Source organism: Brassica napus, chromosome A3, assembly GCF_020379485.1.
Source record: "Brassica napus cultivar Da-Ae chromosome A3, Da-Ae, whole genome shotgun sequence".
Classification (NCBI taxonomy): Eukaryota; Viridiplantae; Streptophyta; class Magnoliopsida; order Brassicales; family Brassicaceae; genus Brassica; species Brassica napus.
Window position 1 is genome coordinate 3,614,291 of NC_063436.1, and position 21,336 is coordinate 3,635,626.

Genomic DNA, 21,336 nt, shown 5'->3' on the forward strand with positions numbered 1-21,336 from the left:
TGGGCCGAGCTCGCCTAATGGTCGAGGTCGTCCAAGACTGTCTGTGATGAAGAGGCGATGCTCTCCTTTTCTGTACTTTCTGTACTTTTCTGTACTTTTCTGAGCGTCCTTTCAATGATTCTGACGTCTTCTATTTATAATGACGTACGTTTTGTCTTCTAGCGAAATCATCAATTGTTGCTTAACGGGCCGAGCCTGATTTTGGGCTTAGCTCTTAATGGACTGGTGCTAAGCCCATCTCCAACAATTGCCCCCCCCCCACAGTTCGCCAAGTGTTGAATCTTGGTGAATTCTTCTGGAATCTTCTGTCTGAGAAAATCAGGTCGGGCTCGGGAATTGTCAGGAAATAGGGCAACACTTTTTTCCTTTCCTATATAAGTGATGGTTGGGTCTCTTATTTTTTGTTCTTGTCCCCCATTTGGAAGCAAGGTAAAATTTTTTTGCTCCTTTTATTATTTGTGTGTGGTCATTTGCCTTCTTTATTTATTATATTTTCTTTCTTGGTTCCTCCTTGCCGACATATCTTTCTTCTTCCCCTTTTTTTATTTTATTTTTTCTTTTTTAAAAAAAAGCAAAACAAATCTTGTTGTTTGTCGTGAAGAGGTCCGTGCGAGAAGAAGGTTGTGGGGTTGAGCTCGTCTTCACTCTTCTCCTCCCTTTTGTCTTTATTTTTTTTTTTAAAAAAAAAGGAACAAATCTGGTTTTGTTGTGAGGAGGTTCGTGAGAGAAGAAAGACTGTGGGGTTGAGCTCGTCTTTACTCTTCTCTTCCCTTTTTTTTTTTTTAAAAAGGGAACAAATCTGGTTTTGTTTGTTTATCGTGAGGAGGTCTTGTGGGAGAAGAGAGGCTGTGGGGTTGAGCTTGTGTTCTGAGGTGTGGGGGGTAGAGACTGAGCTCGTTTTGGAAAGGGGTTGAGCTTGTGTCCCTAGCTCGTCGACGGCGAATCTGAGCATGCCAATGACGGGTCCGAGCTTGCCGACGGCGAGTCTGAGCTCGCCTCCTGTCGTCCCGAGCTTGCCAATGGTGGATCCGAGCTTGCCGCCTGATGTTCCAAGTTTGTTAATGCCGGCTCCGAGCTCGTCGACAGCGGTTTCGAGCTCGTTTCCTGTTGCTTTGAACCCGTTAATGGTGGCTCCAAGCTTGCCTCTTGATGTCCCTAGCTCGTCGACGGCGAATCTGAGCATGCCAATGACGGGTCCGAGCTTGCCGACGGCGAGTCTGAGCTCGCCTCCTGTCGTCTCGAGCTTGTCAATGGTGGATCCGAGCTTACCGACGGCGAGTCTGAGCTCGCCTCCTGTCGTCCCGAGCTTGCCAATGGTGGGTCTGAGCTTGCCGACGGCGCATCTGAGTTTGTTAATGGCGACTCCGAGCTCGTCGACGGTGGTTTCGAGCTCGTCTCCTGTTGTTACTTCGGGTTCGTTGTTAGTGAAAGATTGTGGTCGAGATGCGGAGGGCACGAGCTTGCCATTGGTGGGGTCGAGCTCGGCTTTTGTTTTGAGTTCGCCAGTTCCTAGCTCGTTCCTAGGTTCGAGCTTGTCGCTTAATGTTCCGAGCTTGCCATTATCGATGAAGCCGTGTCATGGTGAGGTGGGGCTGAGTTCGTCGTCTTTTGGTTCCAGCTCGTCTCTTGTTCCAAACTTATCTTCTGTTGTATCAAGCATGCCTTCGGGTGGGAAGGTTGCTTGTGAGCAGCTGTCTTTGTTAGTTCGTAAGATGGAGCTTGCTGATGGCCGCAAGTCGTGGTCGGAGATTGCCGAATCTGTCATTGCTGTTGAGTTAAGTACTCTTACTGGGAGTGAAGCAGAAGACAGGGTAAGCGCGAGTTTGATCGAGGAAGGGACCGGGTTTCTTTTTGATGAGCATGGGACTAATTTAGCGGTGGAGCCTGGTGTTGAGGGATCGGGGTTGGTTTTAACAACACCTCTTATTGTCCCTAGTTCGTCATCTTTGACGAAGAAGACTATGTTAGAAACCATCCAGGAGCATGAGCAGATGCGGCTGGCGAACTTTTCCCAAACTAAGGAGTCGTCGTCGGAAACTACAAGTTCCTCTGATGATGATAGTTCGTACTCGAGTTCTCGTAGTGAGAAGTCTGTGGATAGTGCTGGTGTTGCTGGTGAATATGATGACGTTTCTGAAGATGATAAACGAGATGATGACGTTGAAAGTGTTGGTGTTGAGGATGATGGTGCGCTGGGAAGCGCCAGTGATGCGTGGAATGGGATCTGTGACATTAATGTTGGTGAGGAAAGTGATCAAGGCGAGTATGCTAGTGATGGTGATCATGCTGCTGTCGGAGATGATGAGATGGGTGACCGAGATGGTGCAGATGGACGTAGTGATTTCAGTGGTGAATGTGATGATTCTAGTGATGAGCAGGATAGTTTTAGTGGTGAGCAAAGCGGTGTTAGTGGTAGTCTAGGAGTCATTGTTGTGGATGATGGGAGGGATGACACCGATGGAGGCGGTGATCGTCGAGCCGATGTTACTGATATTTTGAAAAAAATAAAACAAGAAAGCGTGGCTGCCTCCCTTGCTGGATCGCTTGATGCCTTTGGTAATTCTTGTGGTTATGGGAAGAAGAAGAAAAAGAGGGTCAGGAAGGCGAGGGAAAGGCCTAGGAGTTTTGAAGGTCCTCTTGTTAATCATCCGGATCCATCGGAGTCATTTCCTTCTATTGTTGATGAGGATACGATTAAGTGGATCTCAGCCAACTGTTGCCGTAATGGTGTCATAGAGGTGCGTATTCCTGGCGAGGATGAACGTCCGTGGACGGTTCCGGATGGGTGGCTTTGTGTTTACGACTTCTGGTTCACCGAATATCATTTGTGGTTTCCTCTCCCGAGGTTGCTGCTGGCGTATTGTGATGAGCATCTTATTGCACTTGCTCAACTTACTCCTGCTGCTATTCGAAACATAGTTGCAGCTTTGTTCACAGCTGCGGATATTGGTGTTCACATGAGCCTAAACTTGTTTGAACGTATTGCGCGTATTACTCGGTGTGATAAGACGGACGGGGCTTTTTATGTGTCTATGAGGGCTGGCTGTGGTGTTGTTGGGGAGAGGAAGAGAAAAACGTTATGTTGGATTAAAAAGTTTTTTTATGTTCGAATCGCGCCTTCGTCGGTTCCTGATGTTTCTGATATGAGTGTCCCTTTTAGGAGTAGTTGGAATCCTTACAATGGTAGTTTAAATCTTATTGGTGTGTTCTTGTTTGACACTCTTATTGATTGTTGTCTTGTTTTGTAGGTCGTCATTCAGTTGGTGTTCCTCTTGCTCCTGGTGATAGTGAGTGCGTGGAATACTTCAAGGAGACGAAGGCTCGGGACTGGACTGTGGTGAGGCGATCGGAGGTTTGGCGGCGCATCCCGTTTATTGACTCAGGTAAAAAATATGCGGGTTTTTTTTTTGGTAAATACTTGTTGTTTTTGATAAGTTACTGATTTTGCATGGTTTTGTTGGCCTCTTTTTTTGTAGCTTGTTGGAGAAAGATGGATTTTAGCGAGATTCCGAGTTTGGCTGATTGCTTTGCTGGAGGTATTGATGATGCTTCTGTTGATGAGTCTGGTCAGTGTGCCGCTGGTGTGGAGCCTTCGGCATCTGCTCGTAGTATTGTTGTGGGTCTTACGAGTACGACAGTTTCTGTACCGTCCGCTGGTGCTTCTGGAAAGGAAGTTGTTGCGGGCAGTGGGAGTGTTGTGGCGAAAAGGGCTGCTGCTGATCGTTCATCAAAAGACGTGCCGCCTTCAAAGTCTCGTAAAATCGTGAGTTCTGATGTTGAGCTGCCTTTGGTGGTTGAGTCTCCTGCTGGGGAGAAGGCATCTTTTGAGCCGTTTGAACATTCGTTCAATGGTTTGGCTTCGGGATGTGGTGATCTTTTCAAGTTGTTTCAATCACCTGGTGGCGTTGATGGCTTGCCTTTTGATCAAGTTAGGCGCGGTGAGTGGTATAAGGAATTTGCTCGTCACTTGGCCATTGTAAGATAATTATTTCTCTTCAAAGTTTGTTTGTTTTCTTTCTTTTTTTTTTTTTTTTTTTTTAAGAAAAATGAGTTTGTGGTTTTGATCTAAAAGAATTTTTTTGTGTTTTTTTTTGTGCAGGCTACAAAGTTTGCGAACAAATTGGTGGTCAATCAAGATGAAGAGCTTGAAGAGGTGAAGGCCGAGCTTGAAAAAACGAAGGCTGAGCTTGCTTCTATTAAGGATAAGGTTGACAGTTCCGAGGAAATGGCAGCTTGCAAAGATAGCTTTGGAAGCTGGGCGGGTGAAGAAACGTCAAACGGCCGACTTGGAGCGTTTTAAGAAGGAAAAGGAAGTGGCGGGCAGGAGGTATCGCAGGGCAGTAATGAGACATGATGACGTGCTTGCTACTTTCAATTCCCGTATGGAAAAGGTGCGGAGGTATGTGGATAATCAGAAGGTTGTTCGCACATCTATGTATGGAGTGAATCAGATCATGGCAGTGCTTGATGCTGCCAAAACTTGGAAGAAAGAGGCCATAAATATTCCTGATGGTAAGGTTAAGCATCTTGAGAATGAATTGGTCCGGAGGAAGGAGAAGGCAAACTCGGTTGTTTGTGTTGAGTTTGAACCCAAGGAACTGGCTGATATCCCTTCCTTTGATTTTACTCGTCCGCTCTCTCCTGTTCATCCGACTCTTGCTGCGGGGGTTGAAGATGCTGCTAAGGCAAGAGGGAGGGAGGAAAATCGTCGTCGTGAAGAAGCAAGTCGTCGTCGTGTGGCTGAGCGTGCTGGTGCTGCGTCTTCGGCTGTGAGGCGTGAAGGTCAGGTTCCTTCCCGTCCGTAGTTTGGTTCTTGTGATCGTCAAGGCCCTGCGTGGCTGCTGCTATCTTTTATTTTGCTGCTCCTCCCCTTTTTTTTTAGACTTTGGTTGTTATGTTTTGATCATGTTGATCTCTTTCGGATATGGATGTTGGTCTTCTTTTATATGATGCTTGAATTCTTCATGTTTGTTTTTATTCTTCTTTGCACGGCTTTGATCGTTGAGATGTTGTAGGGCTGGCGTTTTGAGAACGGATCTCTATTTATTTATTTTTTTGCAAATTTGATTGAAGTGTGAGCGCGGAGCTGCAGTACTGAGAACGGATCTCGTATTTTTTATTTTGCAAATTTGATTAAGTGTGAGCATGGAGCTGCAGCACTGAGAACGGATCTCGTATTTTTAATTTGCAAATTTGATTGAAGTGTGAGCGCGGAGCTGCAGCACTGAGAACAGATCTCGTATTTTTATTTTGCAAATTTGAGTAAGTGTGAGCGCGGAACTGCAGCACTTGAGAACAGATCTCGTATTTTTATTTTGCAAATTTGGTTGAGTGTGAGCGCGGAGCCGCAACACTGAGAATGGATCTCGTATGTTTTTTTTTCTTTTTCTTTTCTTGGCGCTGTGAGTGATGGTCGTATCCTGATATTTGTTTGAAAAATATATAATTTTTTTATAGAACTAGCTGAGCCTCGTGAGAGGTTGCCTACGTACCCCACAGGCGGGGATCAAGCCGATCGTAGTTCACCTTTACAAGAAAAGTAAATGCTTGAATTAAAAAGGGTGGATCCTCCTGAAGTCTTATTTTTGGTACATCAAGTGCGCGCCGGTCTTCTTGCTTGTGCCTCCTTAGATAGACTTTATATAATTTTTTTTTTAGAACTAGCTGAGCCTCGAGAGAGGTTGCCTACGTACCCCACAGGCGGGGATCAAGCCGACCGTAGTTCACCTTTACGAAGAAAGTAAATGCTTGAATTAAAAGGGGTGGATCCTCCTGGGGTCTTATTTTTAGTATATCAGGGGTGCACCGGTCTTCGTAGATTTCTTTAGTAGTAAAATCGCTTGAGATTCAAGGAGTTCCATGATCTTGGAACCTTCTCTCCGCTCATTTCGGTGAGTTCATAGACACCTGGTTTGATGATTTTCGAAATCAGATATGGGCCTTCCCAGTTCGCACCGAGTTTCCCTGCTTTCCACTCGCGAGTGTTTTCGAAGACTTTGCGAAGGACGAGGTCATTCATTTGAAAGAACCTTCCCTTGACTCTCTTGTTATAATATCGAGCGGCCAGATTTTGATAGTTTTGAACGCGGAGGAGAGCTTGGTCCCGTTTTTCTTCAACTTGGTCTAAATGGTCGATCATCATTGAGTTGTTGAGCTCTTCATTTTCGGTGAGTGTGAGCTGACGGAGGCTTGGGATGCTGACTTCGGCTGGTGACATTGCCTCCATTCCATGGGATAGGGAAAACGGTGTCATACCCGTGGAACGACGTGGTGTTGTGCGGTGTGACCAGAGAACACCGTCGAGTTCGTCGGCCCAAACACCTTTCTTTTCTTCCAGACGTTTTTTGATTCCATCGAGGATTGTTTTGTTTGTGGCTTCAGCTTGTCCGTTTCCCTGAGGGTTTCTTGGTGTAGATTTACTTAACCTGATTTTCCACAAAGCGCAGAAATTTTCGAAAGTCGCTGAGATGAATTGAGAACCATTATCGGTGACGATTTCGTATGGGAGACCGTGGCGGCAGATGATGTTTTTCCAGACAAATTTCTGAACATCGAGGGCGCGTATAGTTGCATAAGATTCAGCCTCGACCCATTTGGTAAAGTAATCAGTCATGATCAGGAGATAGCGCTTTTGTTTCGATGGTGGCATTGGGCCAACAATGTCCATTGCCCATCTCATAAATGGATATGGTGACGTAGTGGTTGAGAGGAGCTCCGTTGGTAGATGAATCATAGGGGCATGGCGCTGGCATTTTTCGCACTTGGATACAAATTTTTCGCAATCTGCGACCATTGTTGGCCAGAAATGTCCGTGTCGCTTGATTTTAATGGCTAAGGCTCGTCCTCCTGAATGATTACCACCTGCGCCTTCGTGTGTCTCTTCGAGGACCCATCTAACTTCTTGACCATGTATGCACCGCAGTAATGCTTTGGTCGAACTCCATCTGAAGAGGACGTTGTCGTTCATGACATAGTGTGCGCATCGAGCTTTCAAGCGTCGTGCGGCCCAGCGGTTGTCTGGTGTTGTTCCCTCGGTAATGTAGAATTTGATTTCGTCGCGCCAATCGATTGAATCCACAATTTCTTCTTCGGGTGTAGGTTCGTTCATCTCGTTGGTGTCGTCCATCTCTTCGTCGAGGTCATCTATGATGTTGACTCCCATGGCTAATTCGATACTCGGTTTATCGATGCTTTCCACTGGAATCATTCTTCTGAGCGAAGGATCGGAGGTTGATGCTAAAGCAGCGAGAGCGTCGGCGGAGGAATTGTCGCTTCGGGGAATCTTGGTGAGGGTGAAGTTGGTGAAATCCTGGGACAGTTTTTGGACGACCTGTAAGTAAGCATTCATTCGGTCATTTCTCGTTTCGTATTCACCGCTGAATTGGTTGGCGACGAGCTGAGAGTCGCAGAAAGTTTCTATCTTGTTCGCACCAACCGCTTTTGCAAGACGGAGACCAGCGATGAGAGCTTCGTATTCAGCTTCGTTATTGGAAGCTGGGAAAGCGAGGCGAAAAGACTGCTCGATGATCTCACTGGTAGGAGATATGAGTCGTATTCCAACACCTGATCCATTTCGTGAAGATGAGCCGTCGACGTAGAGACACCAATTCTTGGTGTTTAGATCGTCGTCGTATTGGGAAGGAGGTAGCTCGGTCAAAAAATCTGCTAACACCTGGGACTTTGCACATGTTCTGCTTTTGAACTCGACGTCGTACTCGCTGAGCTCGACTGCCCATTTTGCCATTCGTCCTGATTGACTTGGACTGTGGAGGATCAATCGAAGCGGATGGTTAGTCAGAACGTGGATTGTGTGGGATTGAAAATACGGCCTGAGTTTACGTGCTGCGACAACTACGGCGTAGGCGAGTTTTTCGAGTGGTGAGTATCTTGTTTCGGCGTTGTCGAGAACCTTGCTGGTGTAGAAGATTGGACGCTGCTCCCCACGGTCTTCGCGAACCAGAACGCTGCTCACAGCGCATGCGGAGACTGATATGTATAAGTATAAAACTTCCCCGTCTTCGGGTTTGGCCAGAATCGGTGGTGTGGATAAATATTGCTTTAGCTGTTGGAAAGCTTCTTCGCATTTTGCATCCCACTCGAAACGTTTGTTGTGTCGTAGAAGTTGGTAGAATGGAAGGCATTTGTCTGTCGAGCGCGAGATGAATCTGTTGAGTGCGGCAATGCGTCCTGTCAATCGTTGGACTTCTCTCGTGTTTTTTGGAGATGGGAGTTCCGCAATGGCCGTGATTTTTCGTGGGTTTGCTTCGATTCCTCTTTTGGTGACAATATATCCGAGAAATTCTCCGGATGTGACGGCGAAAGTGCATTTGGTCGGATTGAGCTTCATATTGTATTTGTTGAGGCTTTCAAAACAAGTCGTTAAATGTTTGATGTGGTCGTTGGCAGTGAGGGATTTGACGAGCATGTCGTCGATGTAAACTTCCATGGTGTCGCCGAGCTGTTCGGCAAACATTCGGTTCACTAAGCGTTGATAGGTTGCGCCGGCATTCTTGAGTCCAAAGGGCATGACTTTGTAACAGTATGTTCCTCGATCGGTGATGAACGCGGTTTTTTCCCTATCATCTGGATGCATCATAATTTGATTGTATCCTGAAAAGGCATCCATGAAAGATAGGAGCTCGTTCCCTGCAGTTGCTTCGACTATCCGGTCAATGTGAGGGAGTGGGAAGCTATCTTTGGGACATGCTTTGTTGAGGTCGGTAAAGTCGACGCACACACGCCATTTTCCATTTTTCTTTTTTACGACGACAGGGTTAGCGAGCCACTCTGGGTACCTAACCTCTGTGATAGATCCTGCATTTGTCAAACGTTCAACTTCGTCGTTTACAGCTTTGGCGCGCTCTAGGCCGAGCTTGCGCCTTTTTTGCCTGACTGGTTTGAATATGGGGTCTACGTTTAACTCATGGCAAGTGACAGATGGGTCGATCCCGGGCATGTCCTCGGTTGTCCAGGCGAAGGTTGAGGCGTTGGATTCAAGGAAGCTGATAAGTTGGTCTTTGAGATCATTTTTTAGGTCTGCTCCGATTCCGACGCATCGTTCTGGGTCGCTTTTGTCGATGTTGACTTGTATCACAAGTTCGCGGGCGTGGTCGTCTGCAATTTCTTGCTCGTCGCCTTGTCTAGCTATCAAACATGTTCTTGACGATTTTCTTAATTTATGCTCGGTGACAAAACATGTGCGTGAGAGACGTTGATTTCCTTTGAGGGTGTAGGTTCCTGATGTAGTGGGAAACTTGATGCACTGATGGTACGTAGACGGAACTGCTTTCATTGAATGTATCCATGGGGTGCCGAGTATGGCGTTGTAAATGGCAGGGCTCTCGATAACCACAAATTTAACGATTTTGGTGATTCCTGCTACGTAGACTGGTAGCTTGACTGTTCCGATCGTCATTGTTGTATCTCCGGCGAAACTTGTGAGTGGTCTTTTACAGGGTTTCAACTCGTAATCTTTGACGTCCATCCGTTGAAGGGTCTTTGAAAAGATTAAATCAACTGAACTTCCAGTGTCGACTAGTACGCGTGTGACTTCGCAGTCACCTATCCTGAGTTCAACGACGAGGGGGTCGTTGTGTGGCGTGTCTAGTCCCTTGGTATCTTCTTCTGTGAAACTGATTTCATAGCCATCTTTTGGTTTATCGTCGATGTGACTGATGCTTCCCCATTTCTGCGAGGTGAATGTTTTACGCTCGTATTCTTTGATTGATCGGACTGAATCTTTGCAAGTCTGGAGACCTCCCATGATCACATTAATTACACGTCGAGGTGGGGGAGTTCTTTCACGTTTTTGCTCATTGTTTCGGTCGTCGCGTGCGCGCTTGTGAGCCTCTGTGTCTGCGTTTGTTTGCTCGTTAGGGCGTTTCTGTCCGTGTTGGCGATCACGTTCTTCTTTGACTTGTCGAAAACGTTCACCTTCATTTTTTGGTGCCTTGTCGTTTTGCTGGTCTTTAGATGATGAATCTCGATCATTGCGGTACTTGTTCAACAACCACTCCTGTAGATGGCGACATTCTTCTGTATTGTGGGTCTTAGATTTATGGTAGCTGCAATATGCCTGGGCATCTTCTGATCCTTGACTGTTGCGAGCCTGCTTTCCTGTGGAGCGACTGGATGGTTGGTCGCTGATTTGATAATTGGATGCTTTTCTGCTCTTTCCATCTCTGTACGCTTTGTCATAATGCTGTCTAGGCTCGTTGTATTCGTCAGGCTCTTTGTCCTTTGAAGATGATTTTTTGGCGGCTGCGTGTTTTTTGCTGAATGCAGCTTTATCTTCTTCAATTTCGATGAAAGTGATAGCCCGATGGAGTGCATCGTCCAGAGTCTGTGGTTTATACTTCATGAGCTCTTCTCGGAATGGTGATTCGTGCCAAAGACCATTTCGGAGTGCGAGGACTGCTGCTTCGTCGAGTACGGTGATGCGAGAGACTATGGCTCTGAATTTTTCGATGTACGAGCGTAGTGTCTCCGTAGGTTCTTGGGCTAGGGTCCATAAGTCGGCATTAGTTGCATTCTGTTGGATAAACAGCGAGTAGTGTTTGAGGAAAGCCGTTGAGAGTTGATTGTAGTCGTCGATAGAATGAGCTTCGAGGCGTGAGAACCAACCGAGGGCGAGTCCGCTTAAATTTTCCACAAACAATTGACAGAGACCGGCGTCGCGTTCTTCTGGTGAAAAATTGGCTCTTCCTGTTGCGATACTGAAAGCAGTGAGGTATTCTCTTGGATCAGATGTTCCGTTGTAAGTCGGGAGTTTGATTTTGTTCTTCTGGTGTCGGACAGGAATACTAAGGAGACGAGTTGTAAAAGGTGTATTCTGGGTCTCGCGAAGTACACGATCGATCTCTGGTGCTGCGCTGGTTGCCTGATGGACTTTGGAGTTCATGTTTTGCAGCTGAGCCCTCATTTCTTCAATGTCGTCGTCTCTGTGTTGGGTTTCCCTGTTGGTGATCTGCAGGGAGGTAGTGTTGTTGTTTGGGCGCTGATGTCTGGAGTCGATGATTGGTGCTGAAGATTCATTCATATGAGTCTGATGTTGTTGTCCAGAACTTGCGATTGGTGCATGTAGATCATTGGCTTGGGTTGATCGGTGCTGTCCTGAACCGGTCGCTGGTGTTGGTACATCGTTGAAAAGAACACGCTGGAGTCGTGGAGTGATCTCAACTTGTTGTGATCTTGGTGCGCCATTCTCGACAGACTGGAGTTCGTTGATGCGGTTGTTGCAAATAATCTGAGAATGCGCGAGGTCGTCCAAACGAGAATTCGTTCCTCGAGCGAGCTCATCAATCCTACCGAGAAGTGTTTGAAAGATCATGGAGATGTCCGGCTGGGTGGAGTACGTCGTTCTCGTGTTAGACATGGTGCCGGCTGGATGATGTGAGATTGTAACTGCTGCTGGTAGGGCTGAGGTCGTAACCATAGATGGTTGGGTTGAGGTGTTGGCTTGATGGTCCGAGGTTGCCAACATTGATGGCTTCTCTGATGTCGTCGCCACTAGTGTCGAGATGTTGGCTGTATGGTCCGAGATTGTCATTGCAGCTAGTTGTGCGCTAGTCGCTCCAGGATGGTCAGTGGTTGCCGAGATCGGAATGTCTTGTTGCGATGTGGGTTCTGTGACCGCCGAGCTGTCTTGAGGTGAAGAAGAATCCCCTACCCCACGGTGGGCGCCAATTGTTGTTTCCATATCCGGTCGGTGATGTAATATTTATAAATGATGTAAAGGGGTGGAGATTTTCGTATTAATAGTCAAGAATAAACAAGCTCGGTCAATTACAAGAACTAAAGATGCTCGTCTAAACAGTTCGTCTAAACAAATATCTTTCTATTTTATGGTTTGAGGTCGTCTGGGCCGAGCTCGCCTAATGGTCGAGGTCGTCCAAGACTGTCTGTGATGAAGAGGCGATGCTCTCCTTTTCTGTACTTTCTGTACTTTTCTGTACTTTTCTGAGCGTCCTTTCAATGATTCTGACGTCTTCTATTTATAATGACGTACGTTTTGTCTTCTAGCGAAATCATCAATTGTTGCTTAACGGGCCGAGCCTGATTTTGGGCTTAGCTCTTAATGGACTGGTGCTAAGCCCATCTCCAACACCTGAGTGGGAATAATTATGGGCGATATTATTGAAAACATGACAACTTTGATGACTTGGGATTTTATGATTGGTCCCCCTTCTTACAAAACAATTTTAGTTTTTAGATATATGTGCAAGTTCACGTAAAATTCGGAAACTATTTTGTTTCCAATAATTGTTCTATAGAATCTGTTTGGATGTTTATAAGTTTGTATTTGGTTGGATTTTGAGTTCAGTTACAAATATTTAAGCCTATTTTTTTACTGGAATAATAAATTGAATTTAAGTAAAAATAAAAATGATCAAAATTATATAACTTCTTAGTTAAATATAGAGTAATTAGATCATACATATACATGTAAAATTTTCTGCTTTTTTCAGCCATCTCAAACTTTGATTTTATACAAACACTAGACTTAACCAAATATTCAATAACATTCCTAAACTATAATAGAATAAATAATTACTACATTGGTAAATACTAATAGATATAAATAACACTATTTTATAATTATTTGCATAAACACAGTTTGGAGGGAAAACAAAACATCATCCGTTTTTCTACATTGGTAGATAAGTGTATAAATGGCATTAATTTCAAAATTTATTTAGATATAAATGACACTAATGTCAAATTTATTTAGAATCAGACAAACCCAAAAAGACATCCTCGTTCAACAATTTAAGACCCAAAAGAGCTAATAAGATTGTTTCGTCAACGAGTAAATTAGATTTAGTTTGACATCAGTTTACAGTCTGTCGCAAAATAAACTTTTTTACTTTTGAGTAAGTCTTTGTCCGTCACAAAGTCTCCACCTTTGTTTCGTTTTCGTCGGTCGTCACTTTTGTTGGGCAAGCTAATAATAAAAAGATAAATAGGATTTTATATATATTTTCTGGAACACAGCTAACAAGAAGGTAAACTTCAATCTTTCCCACTGACATCGCTGGTCTTCCATTTTTCATCTTGGGTCTTGTCTGTAGGTTAGAGAGATATCCTTCCCTTCCTACAAAGATCCAAAGCAGGGAACTTTCTAGTCAATGCTGCTAAAGATCTGACTTTCTCCTTCCATGTCGCTCTGAAGTCCCCCAAAATTTCGCCCATCAGGTTTGATTTCTCTCTCATTTCAGAACCCTAGTTTTATAATTGTAAGTTCTTTTGTCTTCGTTGATTTTGCTAAGCCGCGTTTATCAGACAATGCGATCGATGCAGACTTTCTGATAAGTTTCTATTGTCGGTAGCGATTTTTTTCCTCTACATTAGCTGCTGAGGAGTTTTATTTTTGTTGTCACATGTAGTTTTCTTTCCAGCTTAATGTTTACCTGGCGAGTGGTCTGAGAACTGAAAGTCTGAAACTCTGGGACTTAGACACAATGCTTGTTTGTATGAATCTTATTTTGCCTTTAGTCTCTGTTCAAGTTCTTGTCTTTTTTACTTGTTCCTTTCTAATTGAAACTCTGATTGTCTCTTCTTTATTTATAAAAGATTTTTTAAGTGTTCTTGAGTTCTAAACTCTTCGGTTTTCCTCTTCCTTTTCAGGTGGATAAAGCACTAGTAGGAAGATGGGAACTAGTTTAAACAACGCATTATCTCGGAAGTACAATGGTTTGGAGCTCTGGGAGATCATAGTGATTGTTCTCTCAGCTATTTTCCTTGTAGTTTTAGCTGTATCTATATGGCTTACTTTCAGAAGAAAAAAGTCTAGACCATCTTCTAGCCAAATCCCTCTTACCCGCCACATACCTCCTAGTGTCCCTGAAGAGATCAAAGAGATTAGAGTCGACGAGGTTTCTTCAACCAACGGCGACGGCAATGGATATCCCTCTATTAGCGAGAAGTTTGGTGATAAAGAGCCTGAGAAAGGGGTAGCAGCAGTAGTAGTAGCGGAGTCAGAGAATGGTGATAGCAGCAGATCAGGCTCGTTTAATCACTTGGAGAAGAAAGATGGTTCAAGCGTGTCTTCAGCTAATCATATGACAGCTCCTTCTCCTTTGTCTGGTCTTCCAGAGTTTTCTCACTTAGGATGGGGTCATTGGTTCACTCTCAGAGATCTTCAGATGGCTACAAACCAGTTCTCGAGGGATAATATCATCGGTGATGGTGGTTATGGAGTTGTGTACCGTGGTAGCCTTGTTAATGGTAGTCCTGTTGCGGTTAAAAAGTTGCTCAACAATCTGTAAGTGAATCAAGAATTCAAGATTTCATTTCCTTAATTTTGTTTTTTAAAATGGTGATGTTTTGTGTGTTTGTAGTGGACAAGCTGACAAAGACTTCAGAGTAGAGGTTGAAGCTATAGGCCACGTTCGCCACAAGAACTTGGTCCGTCTTCTTGGATATTGCATGGAAGGAACGCAGAGGATGTTGGTGTATGAGTATGTTAACAATGGGAACTTGGAGCAATGGCTACGTGGAGACAATCAAAACCATGAGTATCTAACGTGGGAGGCACGGATGAAGATTATTATAGGAACAGCCAAAGCGTAAGTCCTTGTGTTAAAGCTTTATTTTATTTTATTTTGTTTTATCTTCTCTTCATCTGAGGTGATTTGGGTGGTGTGGTGTGATGCAGGCTTGCTTACCTACACGAGGCTATTGAGCCAAAAGTGGTGCATAGAGACATTAAGTCTAGCAACATTCTGATTGATGACAAATTCAATTCTAAGATCTCTGACTTTGGACTTGCTAAGCTGCTTGGCGCTGATAAAAGCTTTATAACTACTAGAGTAATGGGCACCTTTGGGTAAGTGTTGTGGCCTCTCTCTGTACACTTGTGTAATTGTTGGCCTTGGAACATAACTTGTTTTGTTGGTTTCAGTTATGTAGCTCCAGAGTATGCGAACTCTGGTCTTCTGAATGAGAAAAGTGATGTCTACAGCTTTGGTGTTGTTCTCTTGGAAGCTATAACCGGTAGATATCCAGTAGACTATGCTCGCCCACCACCTGAGGTAAAAGACCCCCTTAAAGAAACCTTCAAACACACGTAACTCTGTTTCCTAACTTTCTTTTTTCTCATTATGTAGGTACATTTGGTGGAATGGCTGAAGATGATGGTTCAACAAAGAAGATCAGAAGAAGTGGTTGACCCAAACCTCAACACAAAACCATCTACAAGTGCATTAAAGAGAACACTCTTGACTGCTTTGAGATGTGTTGATCCAATGTCCGAGAAACGACCGAGGATGAGCCAAGTTGCACGTATGCTTGAATCCGAGGAGTACCCAATTCCTAGAGAGGTATGTATGAACATCTTTGAAAACTGCTTCTTATAGTTTTCTTTGTTGAGTTTGGTTGTTGAAAGCTCTACCAATTTTGAGAATTTCAGGATAGGAGAAAACGAAGGAGTCAGAACGGGACAACAAGAGATTCAGATCCTCCTAGGAACAGCACAGACACTGACAAGAGTGAGTACCATGACCTAAAGCCTGAAGCTGGATAGGTCTTCTTCTCCAGATCTTATGTGTTATGTCATATTTGTTCGATCGTTCTTTGGTAATAAGGAGAGAGAAGAGTGAGAGTGTTCATTGTTTCTGTTTGGTTTGTTTCCATTAAACACCATTTGCTTGTATAGTGTTTGTTTGTTTGTTTGTTTTGCTTCTCTACGTGTTGCATTGTAGGTTGTTTTTGGACCAAGAAAACGCCAGGTTTTGTAGGCTATGTTAAGTCTTTGAGATAAACGACGTGTAGTTTGGTTTGCTTGTGGAATTCTTGTTTGTTTATCTGAGACCGTCTGATAAAGGTCTACTGCAAATCATGCGTTGTGTTAAACGCAAACCGGCTATTTATTACGTTCCCACTAAATAACTGAGCTAATCATGATTAGCATTATTTTATAAGTTCTTCATTTAGTCGACAAGTAAACATGACCTAAATCAAGTTTTAGAAAGAAAAAAAAGTAAGACATGATGATACAACGTTCATTAAAATAACTGAGTTAAACATGATTAGCATTTTTTATAACTTCATCATTTAATTGACAAGTAAACATGACCTAAATCAAGTTTAGAAAAAAAAATCAAGACATGACGATAAATAACGCAATTCAATTTTAAATAAAATCAAGTTCTAAAATGTATATATAATTTATAAAAAATAATTAGTATTTACAAAAGTGAGACAAAAATAATAATTAGTCGTAAATGTACTTTGTAAATATATTTTCTCCAAAAAAAAAAAAATTAAAAATGTAAATATACATCAAAATTAAGATAAAAATGCGTTGACTTGTCTCAGATCTGACATAACTGAAGCCTATAAAACCCGAAAAAATAAACTAGTTCAACCCCTCTCTCTCTCGAACGACCTCACAATGACGAAAATGCCCCTAACCGTCGTCTCCCTCCTACTCCTCTTCCTCGCCGTAATCCCTCCTTCTACCGCAGAGATCAAATCACTAGCCATCTCCGACGACGCACGCCCCATGATCCTCTTCGAAAAATTCGGATTCACACACACCGGCCACGTCACCGTCTCGGTCTCCTCAGTCTCCGTCGCCTCCTCGGATCCGAACGCAGACCCCTCTCGCCTCGGCTTCTTCCTCCTCTCCGAAGAATCCCTCCTCCAAGTCCTCCTCGAGATCCAACAAAACTCCAGATTCTGCGTCCTCGACTCCCACTACGTCACGCATCTATTCACCTTCCGAGATCTCTCCCCTCCCCCGAACTCGCGATTCAACCAATCCTACCCGGTCACTTCCCCTGACGAGTACTCTCTCTTCTTCGCTAACTGCCTCCCCGAGACGAAAGTCTCCATGGCGGTTAGAACCGAGATGTACAACAGAGATCCCAACGGATCCAAAGACTACTTACCCGCCGGATCCACCCAGCTCCCCTCTCTCTACTCCTTCTTCTTCCTCTGTTACCTCACCTTCCTCGGATACTGGAGCTACACTTGCTGGACGAACAAACGCGTTGTCCATCGGATCCATCTCCTCATGGCGGGACTGCTTCTAATCAAATCGCTTAACCTAATCTGCGCGGCGGAAGATAAACATTACGTGAAGGTCACGGGGACGCCGCACGGCTGGGACATACTCTTCTACATCTTCCAGTTCATTCGTGTCGTGTTGCTTTTCACCGTGATCATCTTGATCGGAACCGGCTGGTCGTTCTTGAAGCCTTTCTTGCAGGAGAAGGAGAAGAACGTCTTGATCATAGTGATCCCACTTCAAGTACTCGCCAACATCGCGTCGATCGTGATCGGCGAAACGGGGCCGTTTATCAAAGACTGGGTGACGTGGAACCAAGTGTTCTTGCTTGTTGATATAATCTGTTGCTGCGCGATTATTTTCCCTATCGTTTGGTCGATTCGGGCCTTGAGGGAGACGTCGAAAACCGATGGGAAAGCAGCGAGGAACTTGTCGAAGCTCACGTTGTTTAGGCAGTTCTACATTGTTGTTATTGGGTATCTGTACTTCACGAGGATCGTTGTGTTTGCGCTTAAGACGATCGCCGCGTATAAGTACCAGTGGGTGAGTTTTGCGGCGGAGGAGATTGTGAGTTTGGTGTTCTATTTGATTATGTTTTATATGTTTAGGCCTGAGGAGAAGAATGAGTACTTTGCTGTTGATGATGATGAAGAAGAAGCTGCTGCTATTGCTCTTAGAGACGATGAGTTTGAGCTTTGAGTGTCTGTCTAAATACTCCAACTATTTTTGTTCCACTGTTGCAAACTTTTTCACCACTTTTTTATAGCATTTTTCATCAATACGGATTTTGAGGTTATGTAGTGTTCTTCACAGTTTATCATTCAGCTTTATGCTCATTCAATACAAATAGTTATCGAACCACAATATTACACCATCTAACAACCACAATTCAGATATGGATGTGATTATGTGTTACAGCCAATGTTGTAGAAACGTCAAGAAGCTCCTTTACAAAAAGCTAGAGAGGCTTATAGCATTTTGAAAATAGCAATAGCTTCGTCCTGTGACCTCTCTTGTGATGATAAGGTTCTTGAAAGTGTAGTAGAGGACTATTTAATTAGCCTAAAAGAGTTTTTAGTTGCTTAATAGTCACGGTTGATAGCTCAGCTAGCATAGATCTGAGGTACTGTTAAGGTGTTCGTGTTAGGTCTAGTGCAGGACTATTGTAACTAGCATTCTTGTCCGGCAAGGAAGTTAGCTTTGCCAGCTTAGTAACAAGGCTTATCGGTTAGTTGAGAGCTTAAGGGTTAAAGAGGCGCTATAGGAATTAGTTTGGGCTATGATCTTGGTTTGGGCTTCAGGAGAGTTTAGGGTGCTCTAGAATTCAACCCAGTGTTCTATCTTTGGTGATTTGCTTTAATTTGTTCTCTGTTCATCTTATTTATTGATTCAAAGCATGAATAAAAGGAGAATCAGATCTTGTTCTCATCAGCTATCCTAGATTTTCTAGTATTTTTGTTGACATTAGGGTTGAAAGCTAGAAGTTATTCCGAGATTTTAGCTTAGCTAAGAAAATTAGTATCCGAGCCCAACTCTCACCTTCAAAGTAGCTTTAAAAGAGCTTAAAAATCATACTTAGCATTCGTCAGATGAAAATGCATACTGACTGTTGCCTGAAAACTGTGGACTAAATTTTGCTCACTTCAGAGTACTTTACAATGCTCGTTGGTGAATACAACATAATACACTAATAAGGATAGATTTACTTTTATCCGATCGAGCCAATCCGAATGAAAATAAAGTACATGCATCGGTTATATTACTAGGGAACATATTATATGGCAGAATGAGTCTTTCCTAATGTCTCCTAAGTATCGAATGTGAAGGCATTATGTTAATCTACTGGTAGATCAGGTGGGGCTTCGAGTTCATCAGGAAGAAGAATCCAACACGTTGCCTCATTTGAAGACGTCAAGGTATCTAATTCTCCTTAGCTACTCTCTTTCATTATATCTGGCCAGGGAGTAACTTTTAAAGAATATGTTCTACTGACCAGTTCTTATGCCTTGTTCGTCATGTTTATAGGTATCTTCTTATGACCGATTAGATAGAGAACACTAAGCTTAACAAAAAAAAGAAAAAGAAGAAGAAAAACAAAAAGCATAAGGCCTCACACTTTTTCTCTTATCTCATCTTTCTACTTGCTTTTTCGTTTTCCCCCACATGATTTTATAGTCTTTTAACGTTACTTTCTGGATTCCGTTGGAAAACTTTTTTGAAAGCAACATATCACAGTCGATGAAGATGCCAAGTTGAAAAGACCCAACAAGAAGTTGAAGGTTTAGTGTCCATTATTGCTTTACGTTGCTTAGTTGCGTCTTTAAACAAAGTCAATCACCAGTGTGTGTATGTTCCAATCGATCGGTTTGTCTTATTGTTTTATCTAAGATTAGGGTCATGACTCTTGAGTTTATTTTTTTATCGGGTTTTATTTGGTGTAAAACTGAGACTGGAGTTGTTTGTGGTTTTAGAACATATAGCTTCATGAATCCGACATTTGTAGTTTCATTGAAAATTTATTGATTTTGTTTTTAGCCTTTTAGATAATGACTATGAAACCGTTCCAGTTCGTAATGATCTGTATCAGTTCATTGCCGGATAGTATACATAACGGTGCTCATGTGTATAGCCGTTTGTACCACTTCCAGGGAACCAGAGGAGACACAATAATATAAAACAGGTTAAAAGTTAATAATTTATTTGATTTTCTTAGATTTTGATCATATGTATTGTCTACATCTGATAGATGAGGATACCAATGCTGTGGTCCAAAAGATTTTTGGGAGAATAACACAATCTCCAAAGGCTGCTCACATGTGGCCAATGCCTCTCCAAGTCAAACCTTCGAATTCTAATTTTGATTAATCAGAGGTTTATATTTCTCATGCTCCTCATGAAAGCATGTTTATAAGTTATAGTGCCTTCACTTGATTTATTGATTTTCACTCTTTGGGAGTGAGTGGCTCGAATAATATTTTATACAGTGTCACCTTTTTAAGTGTTCCGAACATAACCCACGCAATGCAACCTCACAGTTCCTTTTACGCGGCTTAACTTTCACGCGCTTCAATTATTTCAAGACGACCAAAACAAAAACGACAATAAAATTAGGTGATAATATTCGATATGCCCAAGATTCATCCAACTTGTGCAACTTGTCGCCTAGTATGGTTTTGTAGTCGGGAGACATATCATTCATGTACAGTTTACAACTTTACATGCATCAATTCTTAAATAAATGTATATTGTATCGTTTGCTGAACTATTTCTAAAGGTATATGCCAAAATCTTATATTTGCACATCAATTTCTAAGTAGCCATCAACTAAAATTCATTATTTGTGACTTCTCCACATACAAAAAAATGATAAATCCAAACTCACGCTATTCCAATGACAGGTGAAAAAAAAGACAACAAAACTTGAATGCGTTTTGACAAAACTAACTTATACTATGATGATCTTGTTGTAATCGATCATCCAAAGCATTAAATGGTACGATCCATTGAAATTTTGTAAGTGGTACTACTAGTCTAATATATGCTTTGTAGTGCGAAGTGACTTTTACGTTTGGTGTTGGGTGCGATTCACACTCTTTGCGTGAGCGTGCATGGAAATTATTTCCATATTCTTCCTTCTCAATACGTGACATATATTTTTTGTTTCAAGCCTATATGTTTTATATATTTATTATTTGTATTTTTAGGTTTCCCTCTAGACAATTAAACTTAAGCTTAAACATTACATATGTAATTGTTACAAAACAATTCCTGATTTATATAAAGACAGACTCAACACTCAACAGAGTCAACTAGCAAAAAAATCTGTGTAGAAAAATACATCAAACCTAGAATATAAGGATAGCATAATATATTCATAAATAATATATCAAATTTAAGAATATTCGATAAAAGTGGAATGAAATAGAAAAGATTAGCATGTTTCCTGCACAAATAGAAAAATTTAATTTAGATATGTCGGAGTCAACATTACCACAAAATTAGTGACTAATCAGTTTTCTCCGAAGATAAGATTAAAAAGTGATTGGCAGACCAGGAGGAGATGGAATGGTTGGTTGAGGAAACAAAAAACGTTAACATCAGTCAATAAATAACACATGAGTTACTGTTTTTTTTTTCCATTTCTCACGCATGGATTGATTTTGACATAGAATTTGTCTTGTTGCTATATTTGCAACTTGTACCGACAGTGTTTATTTTCTTTGACTTTTTTTTCTTAACCATTATAATTTCTAAACAATATTTTCCATTTTCAAAATAATATATAAAAATAAATATTGAATTTGTAGGAAAAATCAGTAACATAT

The 21,336-nt window shown here is 42.6% G+C and overlaps 3 protein-coding genes across 4 annotated transcripts; all 3 read left to right on the forward strand.

Annotated features, from left to right (window-relative positions):
- Positions 1 to 672: 672 nt before the first annotated feature.
- Positions 673 to 4,982, forward strand: LOC125595687. Its single transcript, XM_048771265.1, has 4 exons — positions 673 to 3,183; positions 3,249 to 3,383; positions 3,477 to 3,976; positions 4,100 to 4,982. The coding sequence occupies exons 1-4, from the start codon at positions 951 to 953 to the stop codon at positions 4,298 to 4,300; spliced, it is 3,069 nt and encodes a 1,022-aa protein (XP_048627222.1). The 5' UTR covers positions 673 to 950; the 3' UTR covers positions 4,301 to 4,982.
- A 7,905-nt stretch (positions 4,983 to 12,887) lies between these two features.
- LOC106433893 (probable receptor-like protein kinase At5g18500) lies at positions 12,888 to 15,803 on the forward strand. 2 transcript variants are annotated; one of them, XM_048771271.1, is made up of 8 exons: positions 12,888 to 13,004; positions 13,071 to 13,194; positions 13,627 to 14,263; positions 14,340 to 14,567; positions 14,657 to 14,827; positions 14,903 to 15,032; positions 15,108 to 15,320; positions 15,410 to 15,803. In XM_048771271.1, exons 3-8 carry the CDS (start codon positions 13,650 to 13,652, stop codon positions 15,521 to 15,523), a joined length of 1,470 nt encoding a protein of 489 aa, XP_048627228.1. In that variant the 5' UTR covers positions 12,888 to 13,004; positions 13,071 to 13,194; positions 13,627 to 13,649; the 3' UTR covers positions 15,524 to 15,803. The 2 variants fall into 2 exon arrangements, with proteins under 2 accessions (XP_048627228.1, XP_013730188.2); XM_013874734.3 differs by having other exon boundaries at positions 12,930 to 13,194.
- Positions 15,804 to 16,336: 533 nt separating this feature from the next.
- LOC106386589 (protein CANDIDATE G-PROTEIN COUPLED RECEPTOR 7-like) lies at positions 16,337 to 17,872 on the forward strand. Its single transcript, XM_013826423.3, has one exon. It carries the CDS (start codon positions 16,394 to 16,396, stop codon positions 17,708 to 17,710), a length of 1,317 nt encoding a protein of 438 aa, XP_013681877.2. The 5' UTR covers positions 16,337 to 16,393; the 3' UTR covers positions 17,711 to 17,872.
- The last annotated feature ends 3,464 nt before the right edge of the window (positions 17,873 to 21,336 follow it).